The 22,100-nt window shown below is 42.4% G+C and overlaps 1 protein-coding gene across 2 annotated transcripts in view; it reads right to left on the reverse strand.

Moving 5' to 3' along the window:
• Positions 1–20,886, reverse strand: part of Cd99l2 (CD99 molecule like 2) — a 65,867-nt gene extending 44,981 nt beyond the window's left edge. The window contains exon 1 of one of the 2 annotated variants that reach the window (XM_090325678.1): positions 20,647–20,886. In XM_090325678.1, the coding sequence (XP_090181804.1) occupies positions 20,647–20,713 (67 nt within the window). In that variant the 5' untranslated portion in view covers positions 20,714–20,886. The remainder of the gene's footprint in view (positions 1–20,646) is intronic. The other variant, XM_090325679.1, reaches the window with a different exon arrangement.
• Positions 20,887–22,100: the final 1,214 nt, after the last annotated feature.

Here is a 22,100-nt window from a genome sequence, read left to right on the forward strand (position 1 = left end):
TGCAAGACCTTGACTCAAAATCAAAAGTAAACAATAATGCCATGGTCTCATTTTTACAAGATTGCAGAAATTATAAAAGTAAATTATGAAATAAAAAACAGATGACTGATTGGGCAGGAGCTAAGGGGAACTGTCAGAAAAGAACTTTCTAGAATGAAAACAATCTTGTGTGTTGTAGCACTCATCAAAGCCACTGAACCTGCTGATGTGATTATCTTAGCATTTTATTGTGGGTGAATTATGTTTCAATAAAAAGACTTTAAAATCATAGTAAAACTGTATAAACAAAAATTTGAACATATCATCAACAAAGATTATTAAATGATGTAATGTCTGCACATTTTCCTGTGTGTAACTATAGCTAAAAAAAAATAAGGCTTCAACTAGATATGGTGAAAAAAACAACTAAAACACTCCAGAGGAACACAAAAGACTTGAACAAATGAAGTGATATATGTGACATTCCAAAGCTGTCAATTCTCTTCATGGATTTGTAACTATAGTATGTTTCCAATATAAATACTAACAGAAAAAAACATGGAAAGGAATTAAGCTCACACAGAACTCCTTGGCACAAGGTATGCAGACTGCAAGAGCCTCCACTCCTCCTCACACGCAGCAAGAGTCAGGGAGAGTCAGAGGTCTCCCTTAAAAGAAATTGAGACTAAATGAAATAAACTCTAGGATATGGAAACAACACGTTTATGTTTGTGACTATTGTCCTTAATGGACTATGTGAAGTTATTTCTTTTCTCTTCTTTTCCCCTTAAGGTTAATCTCATGTGGTTATTGTATCTGACTTTGTTGCCTGGTATATCGTATATACGTTTATTTGCTTATTTGAAATAGGAAAGGGAGAAAACAAGATGAATGGGAGGGGGAGGGGCACAAAAACATGGGAAGGGGAATCCATGTTCAAGGAGTAATGTACCCACTACCTGATGAATGTAGCTGTAACCCCTGTGTACATTATCCCTACAATAAAACACAATTTAAAAAAGAAAAAGAAATTGAGGGTCAGGTGCTGGTGGGTCACACTTTTAATCCTAGCTACTCAGGAGGCTGAAATATGAGGATCACAGTCCAAAGGCAGCCCCAACAGGTAAAGTACCCACGAGACTCTTCTCTCCAATAAACTACTCAGCAAAAGCTGGAAGTGGCTCGGGGGCTCGAGTAGTAAGAGCGCTAGCCTTGAGCACAAAGAATCTCGGGGATGGAACTCAGGCCCTGAGTGTAAGCTCCAAATGAATTGAGAAGCTAGGCATGGTGGTACACAATCATAATCCCAGCACTTGAGAGAATGATGGGGGAGATTTTGAATTCTGGGCCAGGGTGGGCTACATAGTACAAGCCTGTCAAGAGAGAAAGAGAAGGAAAAAAAGGGAGGGAGGAAAGGAAAAAGAAAAGGAAGAAGGAAAAAAAGAGGGAGGGACTAAGTGCTCTTGAACAGACCTGGCACCTATAACAGTTTCCTGTCAGGTGTCCCAGCCTGCCTACTCACCACCCACAGTATTCTCTATACAGCTCCCTTTCCTATCCTGCTACCCACAGCCCACTTCCCAGAACACTTTCCATTGAGGAACACCACCAAGAACCGGAAGACAGTGGAGGAAAACTAGCAATCTGCTTTCATCCATTGAATAAACGTTACCAGTAAGCATTTCTAGGTACCCAGCTCTGAACTTGGCAGAATTGTAGTGAGAGTGAGCTAGCCACCCAGTGGAATAGCACTGAGCCATGTGGAAGAATAAGTACTGATGCATGCTCCATGCATCATGGATGTACCTCGGAGCCATGATGCTGAAAGAGCTGCTCACAAATGACTCAGATTGTAACTGTATTTGTATGAGATGTCCAGAAGTGGCAAAAAAATCATTAGTCTCCTAAAGATCTTGGGGTTTAGGGCTAAAATTACTTTAGGGTGATGAAAAAGTCTGAATTCCTAAAGGATGACCAACTTTTCAAGAATACTAAAGCCATTGAATCGTACCCTTTAAAGCAGTGCATTGTGAGATGTGGATTACTCCTACATTTACCAACAAAATAGCCATTAAATAAATAAAAGTACACTTCAAGACCTTCGTCCCCAAGGAAGACAGATTCTAAGCTAAGGCAGATTGTACTCAGACAGTGTATGTAACCGCACAACACTTAGCTTGCTTCCATTTAGAACAGGGCTAGCCTGTACAATAGGAAAGGGGAAAGGGTGGAGAAGCAGCCAATTACTCAGGATGTGAAGAGGAGAGGCAGGTCACATGTCATGCTCACTATAAATACACCTCGCCTCCAGCCACAGCCTGCATCTGACTGCCCAAACATGAGACAAGATGTGCTTCCAACCAGCCTGACCTGCGGCTCCATTCAAATGTCTGAAATCCCATTTTATTTTCGCCCATCCAAGCAACTTCCATTTAAAGGAAATCCTGCCTACTGTGCAGGCTCCTCATTGAATTCTAGAAGTAGAACAGCAGTATCGGGCTGACTTAGACACCAAACACTGAAGGCCTTGCCAGGCATCATACATGATGCGAAATCGCCAGAGTTCTTGATCTCACGCATTGTCATAGACACTTAAAGAAATGAGATCAGAGCCAGGCGCTGATGCCTCATGCCTTTAATCCTAACTACTCAGGAGGCTGAGATCTGGTTCCAAGCCAGCCCACGTAGGAAAACCTGTGAGACTTTTAGCTCCAATAACCTACACAGAAAAACCAGGAAGTGGCATTGTGACTCAAGTGACAGAGCTCTAGCCTTGAGCACAAAGAAGTTCAAGGACAGCGCCTATGCATTGAGTTCAAGTACCAAGACTAGAAAAAAGAAATGAGCTCCTGAGCTGGGAGTTTGGCCTAGAGGTAGATGCCTGTCTATCATGTATGAAGACCCAGGTTCGATTCCTCAGTACCACATACATAGTAAAAAGCCTTGAGAAAGCCCAAGGACAGTGCCCAGGCCCTGAGTTCAAGTTCCAGGACTGAGGAAAAAAAAGGAAATGAGCTCTTATGAGCACAGGCAGTTGTCATCTCCGCCTGGTAGGCTAAGGAGGGAACACAAGGAGAGGGCTTTGGGGTACAGGAAGGCCCTGAGTTTGGCTTGAGTTTGTTGCAGGAGCCCACAGCAAACCTATTAGGAAAGAAAGTAGGGCAGGAAGCAGGCAGAGAAGGGAAGGAGGAAGGCAAGTAGGAGAGGAGACCACCTTGGTGAGGCATAGTGGAGATAGTTAAGGACTTCAGGGGTGCAAGGTTGACCTGGATGAGCTACGTCTATGCCCTAACACATAGTTGACAATAGTGACACCCCCCACCATGCAGAAGCACAGCTTACAGGTGAAACACTGCATGTACACGGCACGCTTGAGGCCTCGTTCTTCAGCTCCTCTCCTGTATCTGATAGTACTGAGCAGCATACTGCGAAACTTGGTCCTGCATCTCCACGTTTTCTTCCTTTGCCTCCTGTTCTATCTAGATCTTTAGACTCCTTTTACCGGTATGAGTTGTTCTTCCATTGTGGGTTTATGCTTCTAAAGTGATGGTACTAAGTGTCTTGTGCTTGGTAGCTATGACTGGAGAAGGGGGCCTACTAATTTTTCTGCCCATGCTAGCCTCCAACCTCAATCCTTCTAATCTCAGCCTTCCAGATAGCTAAGATAACAGACTTAATCCTAGATCATGATGCAGTGATTGCGAAGAAACACAGGTTTAACTAAAAATATTTATTGAAGTCAGAGCTTTGTGCTTGCTAGGCAGGCACTCTATACTTCTAGCCTAAGAATTTACCTGAGTTGCAGTGTTCCTACATGACAGTAATTTTTGTTTAGCATGCTTCTATTTTGTTGCTCATGGGTGTTGAACTCAGGGCCTGGGTGCTGTCCATGAGCTCTTTTGCTTAAGGCTAGTGTTCTAACAATTTGAGCCACAACTGTACTTCTGGTTTTCTGGTGATTAATTTGAGATGAGGCTCATGGACTTTTGTGCCCATGGTCCTCAGATCAGGCTTTGAACCAAGATCCTCAGTTCTCAGCCTCCTGAGTAGCTAGGATTACAGGTGTGATTCAGCAGTGCTCAGCCTTTTACACTCATTTTATTTTACTTCGTATTTTGCTGAAATGGCCAACATACACCACTTTGACCAGCTTTTTCTGTTGAGTTGGCATGTAGGATTTTCTGCCCTGCCTGGCCTGGATTCTCAGCCTCCTACGTAGCTTAACATTATATTTCTGTGCTATGACACACATATATGTGCTAAGAAGGGTTCTATCCAATTTTATGCCTAGGCTAGCCTCGGATCTTAAGCCTTTCAATTTGAGCCTCCCAAGGAACCAGGATTACAGGTGTGAGCCACAAGAGATAGCTAACAAATATAATTTTTACTCGATATTTTTGTGATGCTAGAGATAGGATGCTAAGGCTTGCACATGCACTTAACTACATCCTCATAGTAACTCAAATTTTATTGAGATAATTACAGAGCCCAAATCATTGTATGAAATAACGCAAATCACTACACGGTTGCCTTTGGCTGACCTTAAATGGCCACACATACTTTTGTTCATCTATTCTGTCTGCTGCTCCTTAATGCCAGACAGGCACCAATCTCTTCCGTTCCCATAAAGACATTCCAAAATGTTGTATAAACAGAACCATGCAGCTCATACTCTTTTAAGACTGTTTTCTTCCACCAGGTGCCAGTGGATCATGTTTGTAATACTAGATAGTCAGGCAGCTAAAATATCAGGATTGTAGTTCTAATCCAACCCCACACAGGAAAGTCTCTGAGACTCTTTTCTCCAATTAACCACCAAAAAATAGCCAGAAGCGGAGCTGTTGGGTGAACTGTTAGAGCCTTGGCCTTGAGCAAAAGAAGCTCAAGCCCTGAGTTCAAGTCTTAATAGCCCCTCTCTGTCAATCTCTCTCTCTCTCTTTCTCTCTCTCCCTTCTTCCCTCCATCCCTCTCCCTCTTCTCCTTCCCCTCCCCTCTCTCCCTCACTCCTCCTTCTCCTCCCTCCCCCTCTCTCTCTCAAGTACCCATTGTCCAAAATGGTCGGGACCAGAAATCTAACCAATTTTATAGTCGTTCACAGGTTGAACAGTCCTAATCCAAAAATGCAAATTTCAGAGCATTAAAAACTTCAGATTCAGGGGTTGGGAATGTTCAATTTATACAATGTACCCTACTGGTCTTAGTGAAATAGTTGAGTACAACAATAAAACAAATGAAGAAAGCAGTGGAGGAATTAAAAGGAGGGTGGAAAAAGAAAGTGCATTAGAAAACAGATTACAAGATGAATGAAAACTGGAGGATGTTGTAGATGAATGACCAGAATCCTGAAAGGGGGCCAACAGCAGACACAAAACTGAAGTGATGGGATTGCTTAGTTCCTGTTCATAATGGGTAGGACAAGGATGGGCCGATACGTTTACAAAGGAGCAGTTTCTCAGCGTGCACACGGTACTGGAAGAATTTTCACTCCAAAGCACAGGATCCCATAGGCACGGTCTTCCTCACCATGCTGTGTCAATCAAAAAAGCTAAGGGAGATCTATTATGTATTATGTTTTCTATATTGATTGTTCTGCAAAACATATCCCTATATCACATGATGGGGGTTTATCCCACCTATATGCAATATTCCTGGAGGCTCTGGAAATTTTGGAAGGCAGGGTTTAGCAGGGGGAATAAAGCCACTGAGAGAAGGTCATTGGGGGTGTCTTGTTCCCAGATCTTCTCTACTTTTCAGCTGCCATAATGTTTTCTGTCTTACAACAGGCCCAGAATCAACAGCCAAGTGACCATGAACTGAACTGCCTGAGACTGTGCCAAACCAAATCGTTGTTCCCTCAAATAGTTTCTGTCAGGTGTTTGGTCGTAGTGACACTAACATTACTAATAAACCACCCCATTCTGCCAAGGCTCTATTGTATTGTTATAATTGAAAATCCCAAATCACTGTGGTGACTGACATTGGCTCTGCTGCCAACTCAGGGTGTGTGACTCAAGCCAGGCAGCCAGGGTGACTCAATTGGCTCTTTTGCCCCAACAATACTCGTCTACCCTTAACCCTACTTGGCTCCTCCCCAGGTGAGGGCAAGGCCAGCAGGCAGGATGGCTCCATGTGCCCCCTTGGCCACTCTATATACACATGTGATGGACAATAACATGACTGAGCATTCACTGAGCACTCACTAAGGCTTCAATTCTTCTACCTCTCCCTGCTCCCCTCTGACTATTCGCCTTTATATTCAACCCAACTATTTAATGGCATGCTACATATCATAAGCAAAGAATTAGGCAACCTAACTATTCATAAAATAGCCAAGATTAACAAAATTAATTATATAAGAAAATTGTAACGTCAAGTAAATAAGGGAAGGCATACCAATTTGTTTCTAATATTGACAGAATTGGTGCAAGCAATTAAAATGAAATTCTACTGTGCTCCATAACACAACAGAGTGACAGCAAAGAATGTGTTTGTTTTAAAGCTAGAAGAGGGCTGAAACAATGCCCTAAGTGGTAGAGCACTTGCCTACATGCATGAGGCCTTGGGTTCGCATCCTAGTACTTAAAAAAAAAACAGAGAGAAAGGGGAATAACAGTTTTACATGGGATATATGTGCTTATCCTCACTCAAACACTGTACATGTTTGAGTGTTTTGATCCAAACATCAAAACATCACATAGTATCCCATAAATACAACCTATACATATCAGTTTGAATACACATATATGAATGTAGTATGTACGCATTATATAGCATATATGTACATACATATTACATGTATTTTACATATTGTATATGCATTATGTAATCATATGTATGTGTGAGTATACATTATCTATACATACACATACATAAAATATTCTTTGGATAACCACAAAAAATACAGTGGTTGGTCTGGTTTTGTGTGTGTGTGTGTGTGTGTGTGTGTGTGTGTGTGTGTGTGTGTGTGTACGCTGGGGGTCTGGGCATTTTTCCTTAGCTTTTTTGCTCAAGATTAGCACTTGTTCTGGAGCCACAGCTCTATTTCCAGATTTGGGGTGATTAATTGGAGCCTCACAGTTTCCCTCCTAGACTGCCTTCAAAATATTGCCGTCACAACTCAGCACCCTGAGGGGCTACAATTACATGCGTGAGCCACCAATGTCTACTTGGATTTCTGTTGTTGTTGCACTGTTATTTTTTGGCAGGATCTTGCATTGTAGACTAGAATGGCTTACCACATACACTCTTACTACCTCTATTTCACAAATGTGGAGATTTCAGCCACACCAGATCAAGTGGCTGATTTTTCTTTCTTTCTTTTTTTTCTATGTATGTGGTACCGAGGAATCAAACCCGGGTCTTTATGCATGCTAGGCAAGCACTCTACCACTAGGCCAAACTCCCGTCCCCCACAAAGTGGCTGATGTTTTTTGCCAGTCCTGGGGCTTTAAATCAGGACCTGGACACTGAGCTTCTTTTGCTCAAGGGGTAGCACTCTACCACTTGAGTCACAGAGCCACTTTTGGGTTTTTCTGCGTATGAGGTGCTGAAGAATCAAACCCAGGGCCTCGTACATGCTAGGCAAGCCCTCTAACACTAAGCCACATTGTTAGCCCAAAGTGGCTAATTTTTTTTAATTTTTATTTCTCTGCTTTACTTTTTGTTATTTTTTATTAAACAATTTATTAACATCGATTTTTACATCATATTTCAAATGACAAATTTAACAAACAAGTGTTCAAGAAGGGAATCTCTATATACAATCACTGGCACTTAGTTTTTAGAACTTAATCAAAATTAGGCTAAGGGTTTGTATGTCATAGATACATATTAGTTTATGAAATTAAACATTATTTCTATAGTCATAGGTTTTTATGTCTATGTAGTTATGCTTATATTTCCATTACCATGTCCATTGCATTGGGTATGGAAATATTGAGTCCTCGCTCTTGTACTCTTTGGATCTAATAGCCCAAAGTGGCTAATTTTTAAACTATCATTAAACAGGACTGAAAAATGTGCCATACTATGAGATGGCATGAAATACCGAGACTTAGAACCCATGGTATCCACTGGGTCTGAGGCAAACTCATTTTGGTTTCAGAAAGTTTCTCAAGGCAGACAAAGGAAATTGAAACCCAGGATTTTGGCCAATAAATTTTAAAATGTAATAGATAAAGCCTTTCCACATTCAATTGGTGCCTCAAACTATTATACCCATGAGATAAGAGTGACTTAGAAATAAATCTTCTCCTTAAGTCAAGTTTCAGAAGACTACAAAAAAGGTTGCTTGGAGACTGGTGAATCAACTTGTTTCAGGTGACTTAGCCTTCTCACACAAGGAAACTGACAAAAATCCAACAGAAAAATCTCCAGGAACTCACATTAATCCTACACTTTGAAGATTCTCCAGTGTCGATGGTGAGAACATAACCACTTCCCTCACCCCCCAAAAAATCCCCACACCCAAGAACGCAGGAAATAAAGTATCTTGAGTGAAAACCAGCAGGAAACTCACAAACAGAAAAATGGTCAAAACACTTGAGCAAGACATGAGAACAAATCAAAGTGGCAGTAATCAGAGAGAGGTGAATGAAAGCATGCCATTATAGAACCACCTGAAGATGCATATTATAATAAAGTTGAAAATGAGAAGTGTTGCTGAGGCTATGGGAGAGTGGCATCTTTAATATGTTGCTAGTGGCAGGATGGACTGGTATAACCATTTTAAAGTAAAATCTGCCCCATCTCCCAAAACTTAAGTCACACATGTTATGAATTTAAAATTATGCTTCTGGGTACATCCCTAGGGTACCAATTGTCAACCTTTTGACCTTAGGCTGCTTTTTTATTGCTGGGATGATATATAGAGGAGTTACAGTTACATTGATCAGGTAATGAGTACATTACATCTTGAACATTGATACACTTTCTCATGTTTTTCTCCCACTCTCCCTCCCCCACACCCTTCCACTCATCATGTTTTTTCCTTACCTTCCCTTTTTCAAATAAGCAAATAATATATCCAATATAGCAGGTTCCAAAGCTTAGGACCCTTTTATAGACTCAAAATTACCAAGTAAACTGAAGAGCTGTTGGATATGTAGGCTATACTATTGGCATTTATCATATTAGAAAGTAAAAAATATTTTGAATGTACAAGGCACAAGATATACACATTCAATTAGCATCAGAAACATGCTAACCTCCTGAGGAGAGAGCAAATGACAAATAACATCTCAGTATTACTTTGAAAGTAGATGGACCTCAGAGGCCTATGAAATGGAACTCTGTAATAATCTGCACATCACAAATTTAGAATCGCTGCCTATAGAAATTTACACTTATCAGCATAAAAATGTTGAAAGGGCTCTTCGGAAAACTACCCATACGCAAACACCCATTAATAAAAGAATGCATTTAAATGGCCATAAAACTTATGGTACACCTAAGCAATAGAGCAATATACAGTAGAGAACAGGAATGGATTACAGCCATACAGGGCAAATTATCAATTGCATTATGGGAAGACACAAAGTGCAGGTTGCACGCAGGATAGTGGTTACGTGGGGGTGGGAAGGGGTATGGGTGATGTAATGAACAGGGGTACATGCCTGATGAATGGTAACATAGATCTTCATGTAGGCCTTGTACATTTTTCTGTGTCTGTTACATGTCACAATAATGGAAGAAAGCTATATACAGAGTTTGGTATCAGTCATTTGAAATAGATATTTCTGTGTAGAAAAAAATCACTACAACATTGTATTTTAACATGGTAATGAGAGCTATCTCTGGGTTACAGGATTTGGGTTTTGTCTATGCTTTTCTGCAATTTCCAAGTTCACTACAAAGAGCACATATTACTATTTTAACTATGTAAACATTGGTATTGTCAGATTGTATTATAATTCTTAGCCTAGTGGATGGTATGTAATTTTATCTTATTAGAGCTTAATTTGCTTCTCTCTGGTTGCTAATGAGGTTCATCATCCTTTCATATGTTTATTGTTCAATTTGATTTCTTCTTTTGTGAACTGCTTGGGTAATTCTTTGGCTCATTTGGCTGTTTATTTTTTTCCACTGGGTCAGAAAAATCAAATGTATTAGAAAAGACAAGGTTGCCAGGTAAAACTGGAACTAATAAAGTACAATGTGCAAGAGATGAGATGAACTATCTGTGTTAATTTAAGCATAAAATAACTATTCTAAAGAGAGCAGCGATGGGCCAATCTAGCTAGGAAGAGTTTAAGGCTCACAGAGGACTTTAGGGGTGATTTCTAGGGTCAGAAGACTTGATACTAGTACAAATATCAACTATAATCAGATGTCCAACAACTTGTCTATCCTGAGGCAAAGTGACGATAATAGAAAACGTCAGTGACTCATGAGGAATTTGGAAAATAGTAGAATTACAAAGAATGTAGCAATCTACAGCTGGAGTTGTGGCTCAGTAGTAGAATGCTTGCCTGACATTCTTAAGGTCCTGTGCTCCAGCCATGCATTTTTAGGTGAGGCTATAGATCTTATTGAACTATCACTGCATACTCGAGCAGTGATTGTCAAATGTTTTAGTTTTAGAACTCTTTTATATACTACAAAATTAATGAGCATCTCAGGGCTTTTGTTTATATGAATATATGAACTGATATATGCTATGTATATGAGATGTTGACATATATGAGCATATGAGTGTGTACATGAGTGTGTGTGTATGTGAGTGTGTGTGTTCTTAAGCATGGAGTACCCTGCTCTTCAGCTCATAGTGGATACCATGTAATTATTTTTGGCTGGCAAGATGTGAGAAGGGTGCTTCTGGTGTCTACTGGGTACAGGTCAGAGATGACGCCACACATGTTGCGGTGTGTACAAGGCATCCACCTTACGTCTTGTTAACAAACCCCTTGACTCTGCACATTCCTCTGATAACTGCCCATGAGGCACTAAACAATGTGGAAAAGGCCTTCTGTATGGAGAAAGTGCTAGGAGGATGCTCAGAGCTAGCTAGCCCACCCCTCAATACCTTATGGCAGCAGTAGGGCATCAAAGGAAAGGGCAAAAATGAACAATTTGGCGCAGAGTCAAGGCAAGCCACACAGTAACAAATACACCTAATACATTTACTCCATAAAGAACCAGAAACATCACAGATGAGAGCCACCTGGGAAAGTCATAGAATACACCTGATATGGGGAAGGGGGAACATATCCAGGGAGACCTTGAAATCTCGAGTTTACGTACATAGCACTTTTAAATCCTAGCTCAAAGCTCTTAGACCTGTTCCCTTTGTGAGGGTGAGATATGTGTTCCCACCTTGAATTTCAACTATCCTTTAACCTACATAATGCCATGAAAGTGATAGTTTGTGACTTCCCAGGCTAGGTTATAAAAGGCTGTGGGTGACTTATATACCTCAAAGACATGGAGGCATGTGTCAAAAAAAACAGACTTGTGAACAAATGTTCTCATCAGCAGTATTCACAAGAGCCAAAGGGTGGAAAGAGCCCAAATGTCCATTGGTAATGAAGTCTGTCCATGTGATAGAATGCTTTCAACCATAAGGAGGGATGTAAACTGAGCACTGGTGGCTCATACCTGTAATCCTAGCTACTCAGGAGGCTGAAATCTGAAGATCATGGTTCAAAGCCAGTGCAGGCAGGAAAGTCTGTGAGACTTCTAACTCCAACTGGAAGTGGAGCTTTGGCTCAAAGTGGTACAATGCTAGCCTTGAGGAAAAGAGTTCAGACAGTGCCTAGGCCCCGACTTCAAGCCCCACACACCTCCCAAAAAAGGAATGTACTGCTGATCAGCGATGCAACATGAGAGAATCTAGAAAATACCATGCCAAGTGAAAGAAACCAAGCACCAAAGTACAAACATTGTATGACTGAGTTTGTATGGCATTTCCACAATGGGCAAATCCAGAGGGATAGAAAACTGATTAGTGGCTTCCAGGAGCCAGGGGAAAGAGAGAATGGCAAGTGACTGCATAATGAATTCAGTTTCCATCTAGGCTGATAGAATATAGTGGTGACTGCCCCCACAGAATTCTGAATGTATTTAAATGCACTGAACTGCATCACTTAAAAATGGACATTTTGGACTGGGGTTGCAGTTCAGTGACAGGGCACTTGTCTAGCATGTATTTCTATTTTCAGCATCACAAAATAACATATGTGGTTAACATATGTTGCTAAGGTACATCTTTGTATCCACTTTACCACATGTGGAAGGGAGCTAGGGATGAAATACAAGGCCTTACATATTAGGGGGAAATTCTGTCAATCAGAAATATCCCCAACCTACAGCAATTTTTACGAAGTGATTTTCTTTTGACCATGCAGGAGGGGCAGGAAGGAAAGGAAGTACATGGTTTCTACCTATCCCCCTGGACATGTCTCCATCCTTGTACAAGAACTTGAACCAGTGGCTAGCAGCATAGTCTACTAGTAGAGTGCTCAACTAACAAGTGAGAAGCACTGGGTTTCATTCCTTAGTACCACATACCCAGAAAAGGCTGGAAGTTGTGCTGTGGTTCAAGTGGTACAGTGCTAGCCTTGAGAAAGCTCAAGGACAGTGCCCAGGCCCTGAGTTCAAGACCCAGGCCTGTCAAAAAATAAAAGAATTCAACTGTCGTCCACACTCTTTAAGAAAGCACAAGCCACTGGGCACCAGTGGCTCATGACTGTAATCCTAACTACTTAGTAGGCTGAGATCTGAGGATTGTGGTTCAAAGCCAGCCCAGGCACAAAAGTCTGTAAGACTCTTATCTCTAATTAACCACCAGAAAACCACAAGTGGTGCCGTGGCTCAAATGGTAGACCACTGGCCTTGAACTGAAGAGCTCAGGGAAAGCATCCAGGCCCAGAGTTCAAGCCCCACGACCAACAAAAAAAGAGAGAAAGAAAGAAAGAATGAGAGAGAGAAAGAGAGAGAGAGAGCAAGCACAAGACATACGATATGTTATGACATGCGCATAGCATAGAAAGACTTCCAGATGACTCCAGGCCCAGCCATCAAAGTCTTTCTGGGTAGGGCAACTGCCATTATACAAACCAAATGTGTTCATCGGAATTTCTAACCAATGGAATCTAGGAACTCCGGGCTGTTATTCAGTCTGTTAATGGAGACTGATTAAGCAGAGGGGACAGGGGAGAAAGTAGGTTTTCTAGTCATCGAGATATCACTACCATTATCCTGGAATCCTCATGCTTCTGTAGGTACCCCTGCTAGTTCTTATGGACAATTGCTTCTAGATCCGTCGGACTGTCAGCTCCTTGAGGGCATGTGCAAGCGTTATGATTCTCTGTTTGCCCCACAGAGCCAACTCATAAGGCTCCTGGATCCATAATTGTTCATCCAGGCACTGATGAACTGTACTGAGTACTAGGCCTGCTATCTGCCTTCTGGCCCTCGGACAGCCTGTGGACACAGGCCCCTGGTTAGTAGGAACCTCACTGGAAACTCCCTCACTCTTTGGCTTCCAATTGGGTTTACACATAGCCCTGGTATCGCAAGTGCACTTGGCAGTTCACTTGAGGATTTTTGGATCATTATTTGTTCTAAATCTACAGAATTCTCTGTGATCTTCTGTGAAGCTAGGTAAGGAGTTGATAAAGCAGGGTTCTGAATGGGCTGGCACTGGAAGGGAGGTCCACATGTACCCAGTCCAGCTCTGTTCCTCTCCCTCACTCAGCTTGGGAAACAGGGACTCGGCATAAGTAAGTGAAGCTACACAACTGGTCATGGCAGCAAGAAATACAAGAATACCTCTCCTTCTCATCAGTAGAGGTGACATGAGCCTGGATGACAGAAACGCAATACCTAAAGGCCCTACACCGCACATACTTCAAGCACAGCCTAAGTACTGATGAAAAGGTGGTGGAAAAGACCTGAGACACAGGAAGTAGGTCATTTACCATGGTCTAGAGCATGGTCTGCTCCGAAGTGAAACACTGGGAAACCCAGCAGCAGACACATCTGTCCTCCAAGGCTCTCCACTATGTATCTAAACACTCAATGACTCAGTAAGAACATTCATTTTTAAATCATCAATTTAAAGCATACCAGTAATTGCTGTAACTAGGTGAAATTGCAACCATCACATACTCATTTTACAATTCACATCCCATATGCATGTTCTACAAATGAAGAGACCATAGCAAGGATATGGAATCAACCCAGATGCCCCTCACTTGATGAGTGGATCAACAAGATGTGGTATTTATACATAATGAAATTCTATGCTGCTGTCAGAAAGAATGACATTGCCCCATTTGTTAGGAAATGGAAAGACTTAGAAAAGATCATATTAAGTGAAGTAAGCCAGACTCAAAGGAACTTAGGCTCAATGGTTTCCCTCATTTGTCATAATCAGTAGAAACCTTGGGCTCTCCTAGTAGAGATTTACAATAGAACAAAACCTAGATACATAAGGCCATACAGGGTGACTCTAGATGAAAGGACCTCCAGGATATAGAAACAAAAGCCATATAATGAGTGATTGTTGTCCTTAATGTACTATGTTATCTGTCATCTCTTTTGCTGTACCTTGGTTATCTCATATTGTTACAGTATTTCGCCTACTTATCTGATATATTGTATATATGTTTATTTGGTTATTTGAAATCAGATAGGGAAGGGGGGGAAACAAGATGAGGAGTGGGGGTGGGGGGAGGGAAATGAGGACCAAAACATGAGAAAGGGTATCAATGTTTGTGAAGTAATGCACCTTCTATCTGGTGAATATAATGTAACCCTTCTATTAATTACAATAAAAATTATATGAAAAGAAAAAAAAGATGGATCCTTACAGAAGCTCTTGGAAAGAAACTAATATTTTGTTCTTTCCATCTTCTAAAGATTGCCGTCATTGTCTGGCTCCTGGTTCCTTCAAAGCAATAATACCAAGTTACAAGTCTCTTTCACTGTATGGCTCTGATTCTGACTCTCTTTGCCATTTCCTTTTCCACATTTAAAATACTTGTGTAATTACACTGGGCACACCTAGATAATAAAGTCTAACGTTCTTTTTACAGTAGTAGAAATAATATCTAGGGCCTTGCCCTGTACCACTGAGCTACATTTCCTGCCCTTAGCGTTTTGTTTGCTTTGCTAGCACTAGGGCTTGAACTCAGGGTCTCAAAATCTAGTTCAAATTTCTACCTTATGTCTCATGCTATGCCATACCTCTAACCTGGATTTTATATTGTTAATTAGATATGGAGCCTTGCAGGCATTTCTGCTGAGGACGACTTTGAATAACAATACTCTAGGTTTCAGCCTTCTTAGAAACTAGGATTACAGGCATGAGCCACTAGCCCTAGCCCGTGTTTGGTTTTTGAGACAGTCTTGTTATATATTGCTGGATGGCTTCGAGTTCACTGTATCATATCATTCAGCTGATGCATAAAAATACTTGATAAAATGTTCATAATTTAATAATACATAGCAAACTATGAGTGGAGGATAGAGTTACTGTGGTAAAGTTAACACTTTTGGGGGGGATAGAACCTAACGGCCTCACACATGCTAGGCAAGCTCTTCTTCCATTACTTGAACCTCTTGATTTCACTACAGGGTCTCCAGAGGTAGCCCAGACTGTTCTCCTACTCTCAGTTCTCCAGCCTGAACTAAGTGCTTCCATTATACGAGTTACTACCACACTTGGCCATACTAAATTCCCTTTAAAACCAATTGCTTCACAACCTTAATTCTACTTTGTATCTTATTGACTTCAACTTTAGAGAGTACATTAGGATTTCTCACCAGGGTTCACTTGAACCCTCTTCTGTGTAAACCAACTGCCAATAGGAAATATTTTCCTGACTTTTCTCAATAGGTGTTTATGGGGGTTGTGTGTTTCTACACATTGAGTTGCTAGTCAGTGAAAAAGTGTGTGTAGGCTGACTCTAAGTAGGAGGTGAAGCCCTCCATGTAAACCCTAAAGAAGAAGAAGAAGAATATACAAAGGAGAAAAAGTGCACGAAACCATACGGTATGCCAAGCAAAAACGTCAGGTAGGAAGTAGAAGTAGCAAAAGGAAAATCTGTATATGTGAAAGCCGTCTTTCCTGGGCTCACCAATCCCAAGCCTGGCTCCTCACCCTCACAGACCTCTGAGAAGCCACAAGGGGATTCATTATTGGCATCCTTATTGGGACAACTTTAGCCTTTCATTTCCCTCAGATTCTGACTCAGGTGATTTAATGTGTGTGTTAAAAAAAAATAACATATTTGGTTACCTCATGTTCATCATAATGAGATGCGACTTGTATCCATGAGGGTGGATGGACAGAGTTCCCATAGCCTGAGTAGGGAATAACTGGTACACATTATGGTGACTCGTACAGTCACTCTGAAAGCCAACCCTGAATAATTTAGCAGCTTGACCCAAACTGCTGGTGTACCTGGGGCCCATCCAGCTTGCTCCTGATAGTCGAAGTCAGCATTTGGGTTTCTGCCTAGATTCTAGTACTGCTCCCGAAACACAGCCCAAAGACAGGATCATGTACAGATGTGGTTCACAATTGTTTTGTTCAGACTACACAGTGAATTGTTTTAAAAGTGAAAATCCATTTCACACACCATAGATTTCACCCTTTTAGTGGTTTTTTAGTACATTGACAATGTTGTACAACCACGACCTCTATTGAATTACAGAACATTTTCCTTACCCCTACTCACCAAGCATTTAGAACTTTCCCTCTGCCCCAGCGCTTCACAACCACTAATATACTTCCTGTCTACGGATTTGTCAACTCTGGACTTTTATATAAGTAATGCTTTCTAGGTTTGCAAAGTATACTTCCAAACTATGGCTTGGAATATTCTAACGTCATATGAACCATAATCACTAGCACTAATGCAGTTCACTGGGAGGCAAGCATGGTGTTTGATTTTTTTTATACGTTTCACTATTTCACCTTAATGTCTACCTCCATGGGGTGGAAAGGATAATCCATACGTATAGATAAGAAAACTGTGGCACACAGGGGTTATATGGATGGCCCAGAGTCACAGTGGCACTGGGCAGGTTTGCTTCAAAGCTGGTGCTGTGTGTCTATTAATCAACTGGATCACTGTGAGGGAACAGGCACTAGGCAATTTACCATGGCCTCATTATACCTATTCTTGGCCATTTCTGCCTGTTCTCAGAAGGGACCTACGTTTCTGTGCTCTGATTCGAGTGATATTTCTACTAGGTTCCTAAACCTCTCTGGACCATATTTTCCGTTTGGGAAATGGCCCATTCCTGAGCAAACTGTCAGTGCAGGCATCAGGAGGCAGGGGTGGGCGGAGTCACAGTGCTGACCTTCACACCCCTTGCTGCAAAGGGTGAATGTGTATGAGGCAGGCATCCTGGGCCTGGTCCACCAATGCTCACCTGAAACACACCCATGCTTCCTACTTTTGTAGGCACAAACAGGTGACATGTCTGTCCACAAGAGTTTTCAGAAGCCGTAAAATACGCAAGGGACTAAATTGCCCTGTGTAATTAAAACAATAATGATCTGTTGACGATCCTTTAAACTCTGGAGAGTTGAAAGCCTGTCTCTGCTTGTCAGCGCCTTGTGTGACTTCACAAACCACAATCAACTGTTCAGGGGGGTTTGTAAGGGTGTTGGGGCTGCTCAATCATATCCTAATACTGACAACAACACCCAAAAGTAAAGTAGCACTTGTGTGGGTAAATAGTGAATCCACTCCAGGATTGTATGTTAACCTTAACACAGAAGGTATAAGCTTGGAATTATGGGATCCTAGAGGCATGTGCCGATGTAAAAGTCCTATTTGTGAATTCCTTTTGTAGAAAAGATCCAGAAAACTGGAGACTTACTTGAAACAAAAGTTTCTGTCCTTTAAATTTAAATAAACAAAAATTAAATAAAGAAAGAAACCAGGTACAGGTAGCTCAGCCCTGTGATCCTAGCTAGTCATGAAGCTGAAACACTGAAGATGGTGACTCCAAGCAAGCCTTGGCAGAAAATTCTGACAAGCAGAAAGGTGATAGCTCAAGTGGCAGAGTACCAGGCATCAGCAAAAAAATCTGAATACATTCTAAAGATCCCTACTTCAACCTCTGGAAGCATCACAAAAAAAAAAGAAAAGAAAAGATCACTGGACGCCATTCTTTTCTGAGTTGAATCCGAGCTCTATTTCTTCTGATCTGGGTGAGCCAGGTCCTCTCATCAGGAAGGCAAAAATAATACCTACCTTGAAAACTTGATGGAACACAAGAAGTATTCAAGAGGCAGCAGCTGGTGGTAAGTTATCAAATCTAAAAGTGACACATTCCCTTCGAGATTCCTTTGTGAATCGTGAGACATTATATGGACTAAACAAATAAGTTTATTTTCACAAAGCAACTAAGTTGTCGATGTGGAACAGCTTGTACTTATAAAGGCATTGCCCATACCTAATACTTAAAGGTGGTGATAAGCTTGTAATCCAACTGTAACTGCCAAATAGTCATTGTGTGACTTGAGGCAAATTACTTCAACTCTACTTCACCTCTTCCCTTTTCCACACACACACACACACACACACACACACACACACACACACACACACACACAAAAACACAATGGTTCCACTGGTTCTCCATCTCCTCCAACATCTTAACTAGGTGTGACTAGAGAAACTGAAAATCTGATACTTGATGATTTAAATTCTACTTTGAATATTTGTATATTTTTAGATACAATCCAATCAGATAATTGCAAAAGTCTACAATCCTCTTCCCCCCCCATTTCTAATCTGGTTTCTCCTATTATATATTACATAGAGTCAACTATAGGATGAAAAATTTCAGAAAATAGATATTTTAGGTGTGCCTTTTTTTTGCCAGTCCTGGGCTTGAGCTCAGGGCCTGAGCTCTGTCCTTGGACTCTCTCAAGGCTAGAGCTCTACCACTTGAGCCTCAGCACCACTTCCGGCTTTTTTCTATGTATGTGGTACCGTGGAATCGAACCTGGGTCTTTGTGCATACTAGGCAAGCACTTTAACCACTAAGCCAAACTCCAGGCCCTAAGTGTGCCTTTTTGAATAACATGATCAAATATCCTGTCATCTTCTCCATTCCACTGAGACCACATTGTAGCTACTTCAGTTATCAGATCAACTATGAACGCAAAGAGAAAACAAAACAAGAAGCCCCAAGACCCATTATTTATAGGGTTCAGTAGGGGGCAGTCAGTAGTGCACAAGTTACCTATCATTGCATTGCATTCTCAGCATTGAAAAATAAATACTTGTAATTTCAGGAATTCTCTGGAAACCCCCCACCCCTCAGGAAGAGGAAGTGATACTAATGTATACTTTTCCCCACAAGTGCATATTAGACAGAATAAAAACATTATCTCCAAAGGGAAAAAGGAAGAATATTGAAGAACACATATCCCTACATTATAACTTTCTTTAGTGTATTCATAGCAGTAATATATATAGATTGAAAATTTGTGCTTGTTTTTGTGCTCAGAAGTCATCTTCACAAAGACAATCTTTGTCTTGTACATTCAGCATCATCGCTTCCAAGAACAGAGCTGATATATCAATGGAATGGTGAAAGGTTCTTAGGTCCCGCAACTCTAGACAAGCTGTCTACTTGAAAAGCAGTACAGACTGTTTTGTACAACTGCCTTGACTTGCATTGTACAATTCTTCCAGTCTTCCTTGTATATGACATAAATTTTAGTAAGAACTAGGATAGTTTCTTTTTCTGAGGTCATGTTTTTCAGTAGCTGGATTTGCTTTCTTTGTCGGGAAGCTCACAAAACATTCTCTGTTAAATTTCAGTATTAAATCCCTTCCCTGAGATGGAGATTGGGTAAAAATATGTGTAAAAACATTTTGCTGGTACATGTTTAAGGCCCTATTTTTTAAGCACAGAGTGCGTTTTTTGTAAGGAGATGTTTTGAATGTTCCTGGAAATTACCTGAGATCTGATGGTTAAAACGATAAAGCAAATCCTGAGTGTGAATCAGTAGGTCATGGGTGGGGCACAAGATGCTGCATTTCAAACTAGATTCTGATGATGCCCCGAGGATGCAAATGCAGCTGGGCCTTGGGTCACAGTTTCAGTTGCACAGGTTTAAAATAAAAACTTGTTCCCTGATTAAGCAACATTTATGTCATCCTGTACATCTTCCGTCTACTCAACAAATATGAGTAAAGGATGCCAAGAGTCCCTTAGAGAGCTGCTTAGAGCCCCCTTGGAGTGGCTTCCTTTGCTCCACCCTCACCCCACCCAAGCTGTGATATGAATAGTCAGAGGGGACAGGAAGCCGTCCAGGTGCTTTAGCTGTGGGTGGCGTTAGAATAAAATTTCAAAGTGCTGCTTTTAGAATGGTTTTCCCTAAGGTAAACTCCTGGGGACAGCTGTTGTCACCCGTGGTGGCAGTTGCTTGTTCAGGATTTTAGTGAAGTACCATCCAGCTATGTCTAGCCCAGCACCAGGAAGGGTCCCTTCCTCCTCTCCAGCTAACACGAGCCTCAACCGATTGGGCAAACTTGGCTTGGATCTTGGCCCTGGGTTCCGAACGGGTCGGATTGCTGACCGGCACAGCCACCGCCACAGGCTCTGGAGTCTGAGGGTGGAGTGCTCATGCGCAGAGCGACCCCGTAGGCACACAGGACAAGTTCCCTGGGTGCCCCGCGCTGGCCTTACCTCTTTGGACCAGGGTGGCTAAGGAGAAAGCGAGGCAGATAAGGAACGCCGAGCGCCAGGCCACCATGGCTGGGAACCGGCGGAGAGGCCCCAGAGGAGCACAGTTCGCGCAGGAGGCCTGGAGGGGGAGGATCTGGAGGATCAGGAAAGGAGGAGGAGCCTTGAAAGCACCGCAGGGCCCCGCCCACAGCTGGCACGCGGCTGGTTTCTACGCCCTGGAAGGGTGGAGGCAGTGTGCTGTTCGAGTGTCAGCAACTGGGGCCAAAGGGCGGGGACTTAGAGGGGCGGGGCGAGACTGCAGAGTAAAGGGCGGGGCACAGAGAAAAGGGCGGGGTGGGGCCCTGCAGACGCCCAGTGGGGCTGGTGCAGTGACGGTTGGCTGACGCGCCTTGCTTGGAGCCCACAGACCCCTTCCTACCCGTATTCTGCCAGCTTGGCCCAGAGCAATAAGTCGCCAGGGGGCGGGAGGAGACAGTATCAGGCGATTATTCAGGAGCGAGGACTTCAAGCGGCTCACACGCCAGCTGTGTCCTGCCAGCCGTGTGACCTTGCATCGGGCTTTTTCCCTTGTGTCCCCATTTTCCCGTACAAGACTGCTCCCCAGGGGCTTCTCCAGCCGCCTCCCCGCTCGGCGATCCGTGTAGAAAGGCATACAGAAACCATGTGCAGACACTAAAGAAAAGGGCCATTTTTGTTGGGTGGGTGCTGTGGCAAACAGCTGCACATATGGATTGACCCAGACTAAGGCTAGAACGGTGGGCACCCGAGAGGAACAGTGGACACTGCGTGGAGGTCATACCTGAGGGTTTAGGACAAGAGGCAGGGACCGTATGAGCAAACCCCAAAATGTGCCTCAGGACAGATAAAGAAGCTACTGTCCTTCCCTGCAAATGCAGTCCATTTTACAGACCAAAACAAAGCATATGCCCCCTGCAACCTCAAAGTGAAGACTCTGAGGACCAGCTCTGGCTGCTAGCAGCTTTTCAGGACAAAGGGAAAGTCCACTGCTCTCCCAACTAGCAGGTTAGTAGCAAAGAGCCTGCTCCTGCCATTTTTGCACTATAAACTCTCCTACGCCACACCCACGGTAAATGGAGGCTCAAACCTATCATACCCTCCCCCCACACTGCTCTGAATCTTACAACATGCTTCTGCTGTCACACAAACATACTTACAGTTTTGATTTTTCTTCCCTCATACTAATGTTTTATCCTGCCTACACCCCCAAAGGATGAGATGTGACACTCTGACACACAGGGGACATATGGTGAGTATTACATGGAATTATTAAATCCACACTGGCCCATGTGAACTTCCCAGGTTAGGCCTTCCAGGTTATGCTTCCAATTATGCCCCTAACTCTGCGTACTCTAGGCCATTCTGTCACTCTCCTGCCCTCAGCACAACTACCTATAGGGACCAATCAAATTTCACAGTCTCATGAGAACTGATGG

The sequence above is a fragment of the Megascapheus bottae genome, chromosome X (genome assembly GCF_031878675.1).
Source record: "Megascapheus bottae isolate mThoBot1 chromosome X, mThoBot2.hap1, whole genome shotgun sequence".
Lineage (NCBI taxonomy): Eukaryota > Metazoa > Chordata > Mammalia > Rodentia > Geomyidae > Megascapheus > Megascapheus bottae.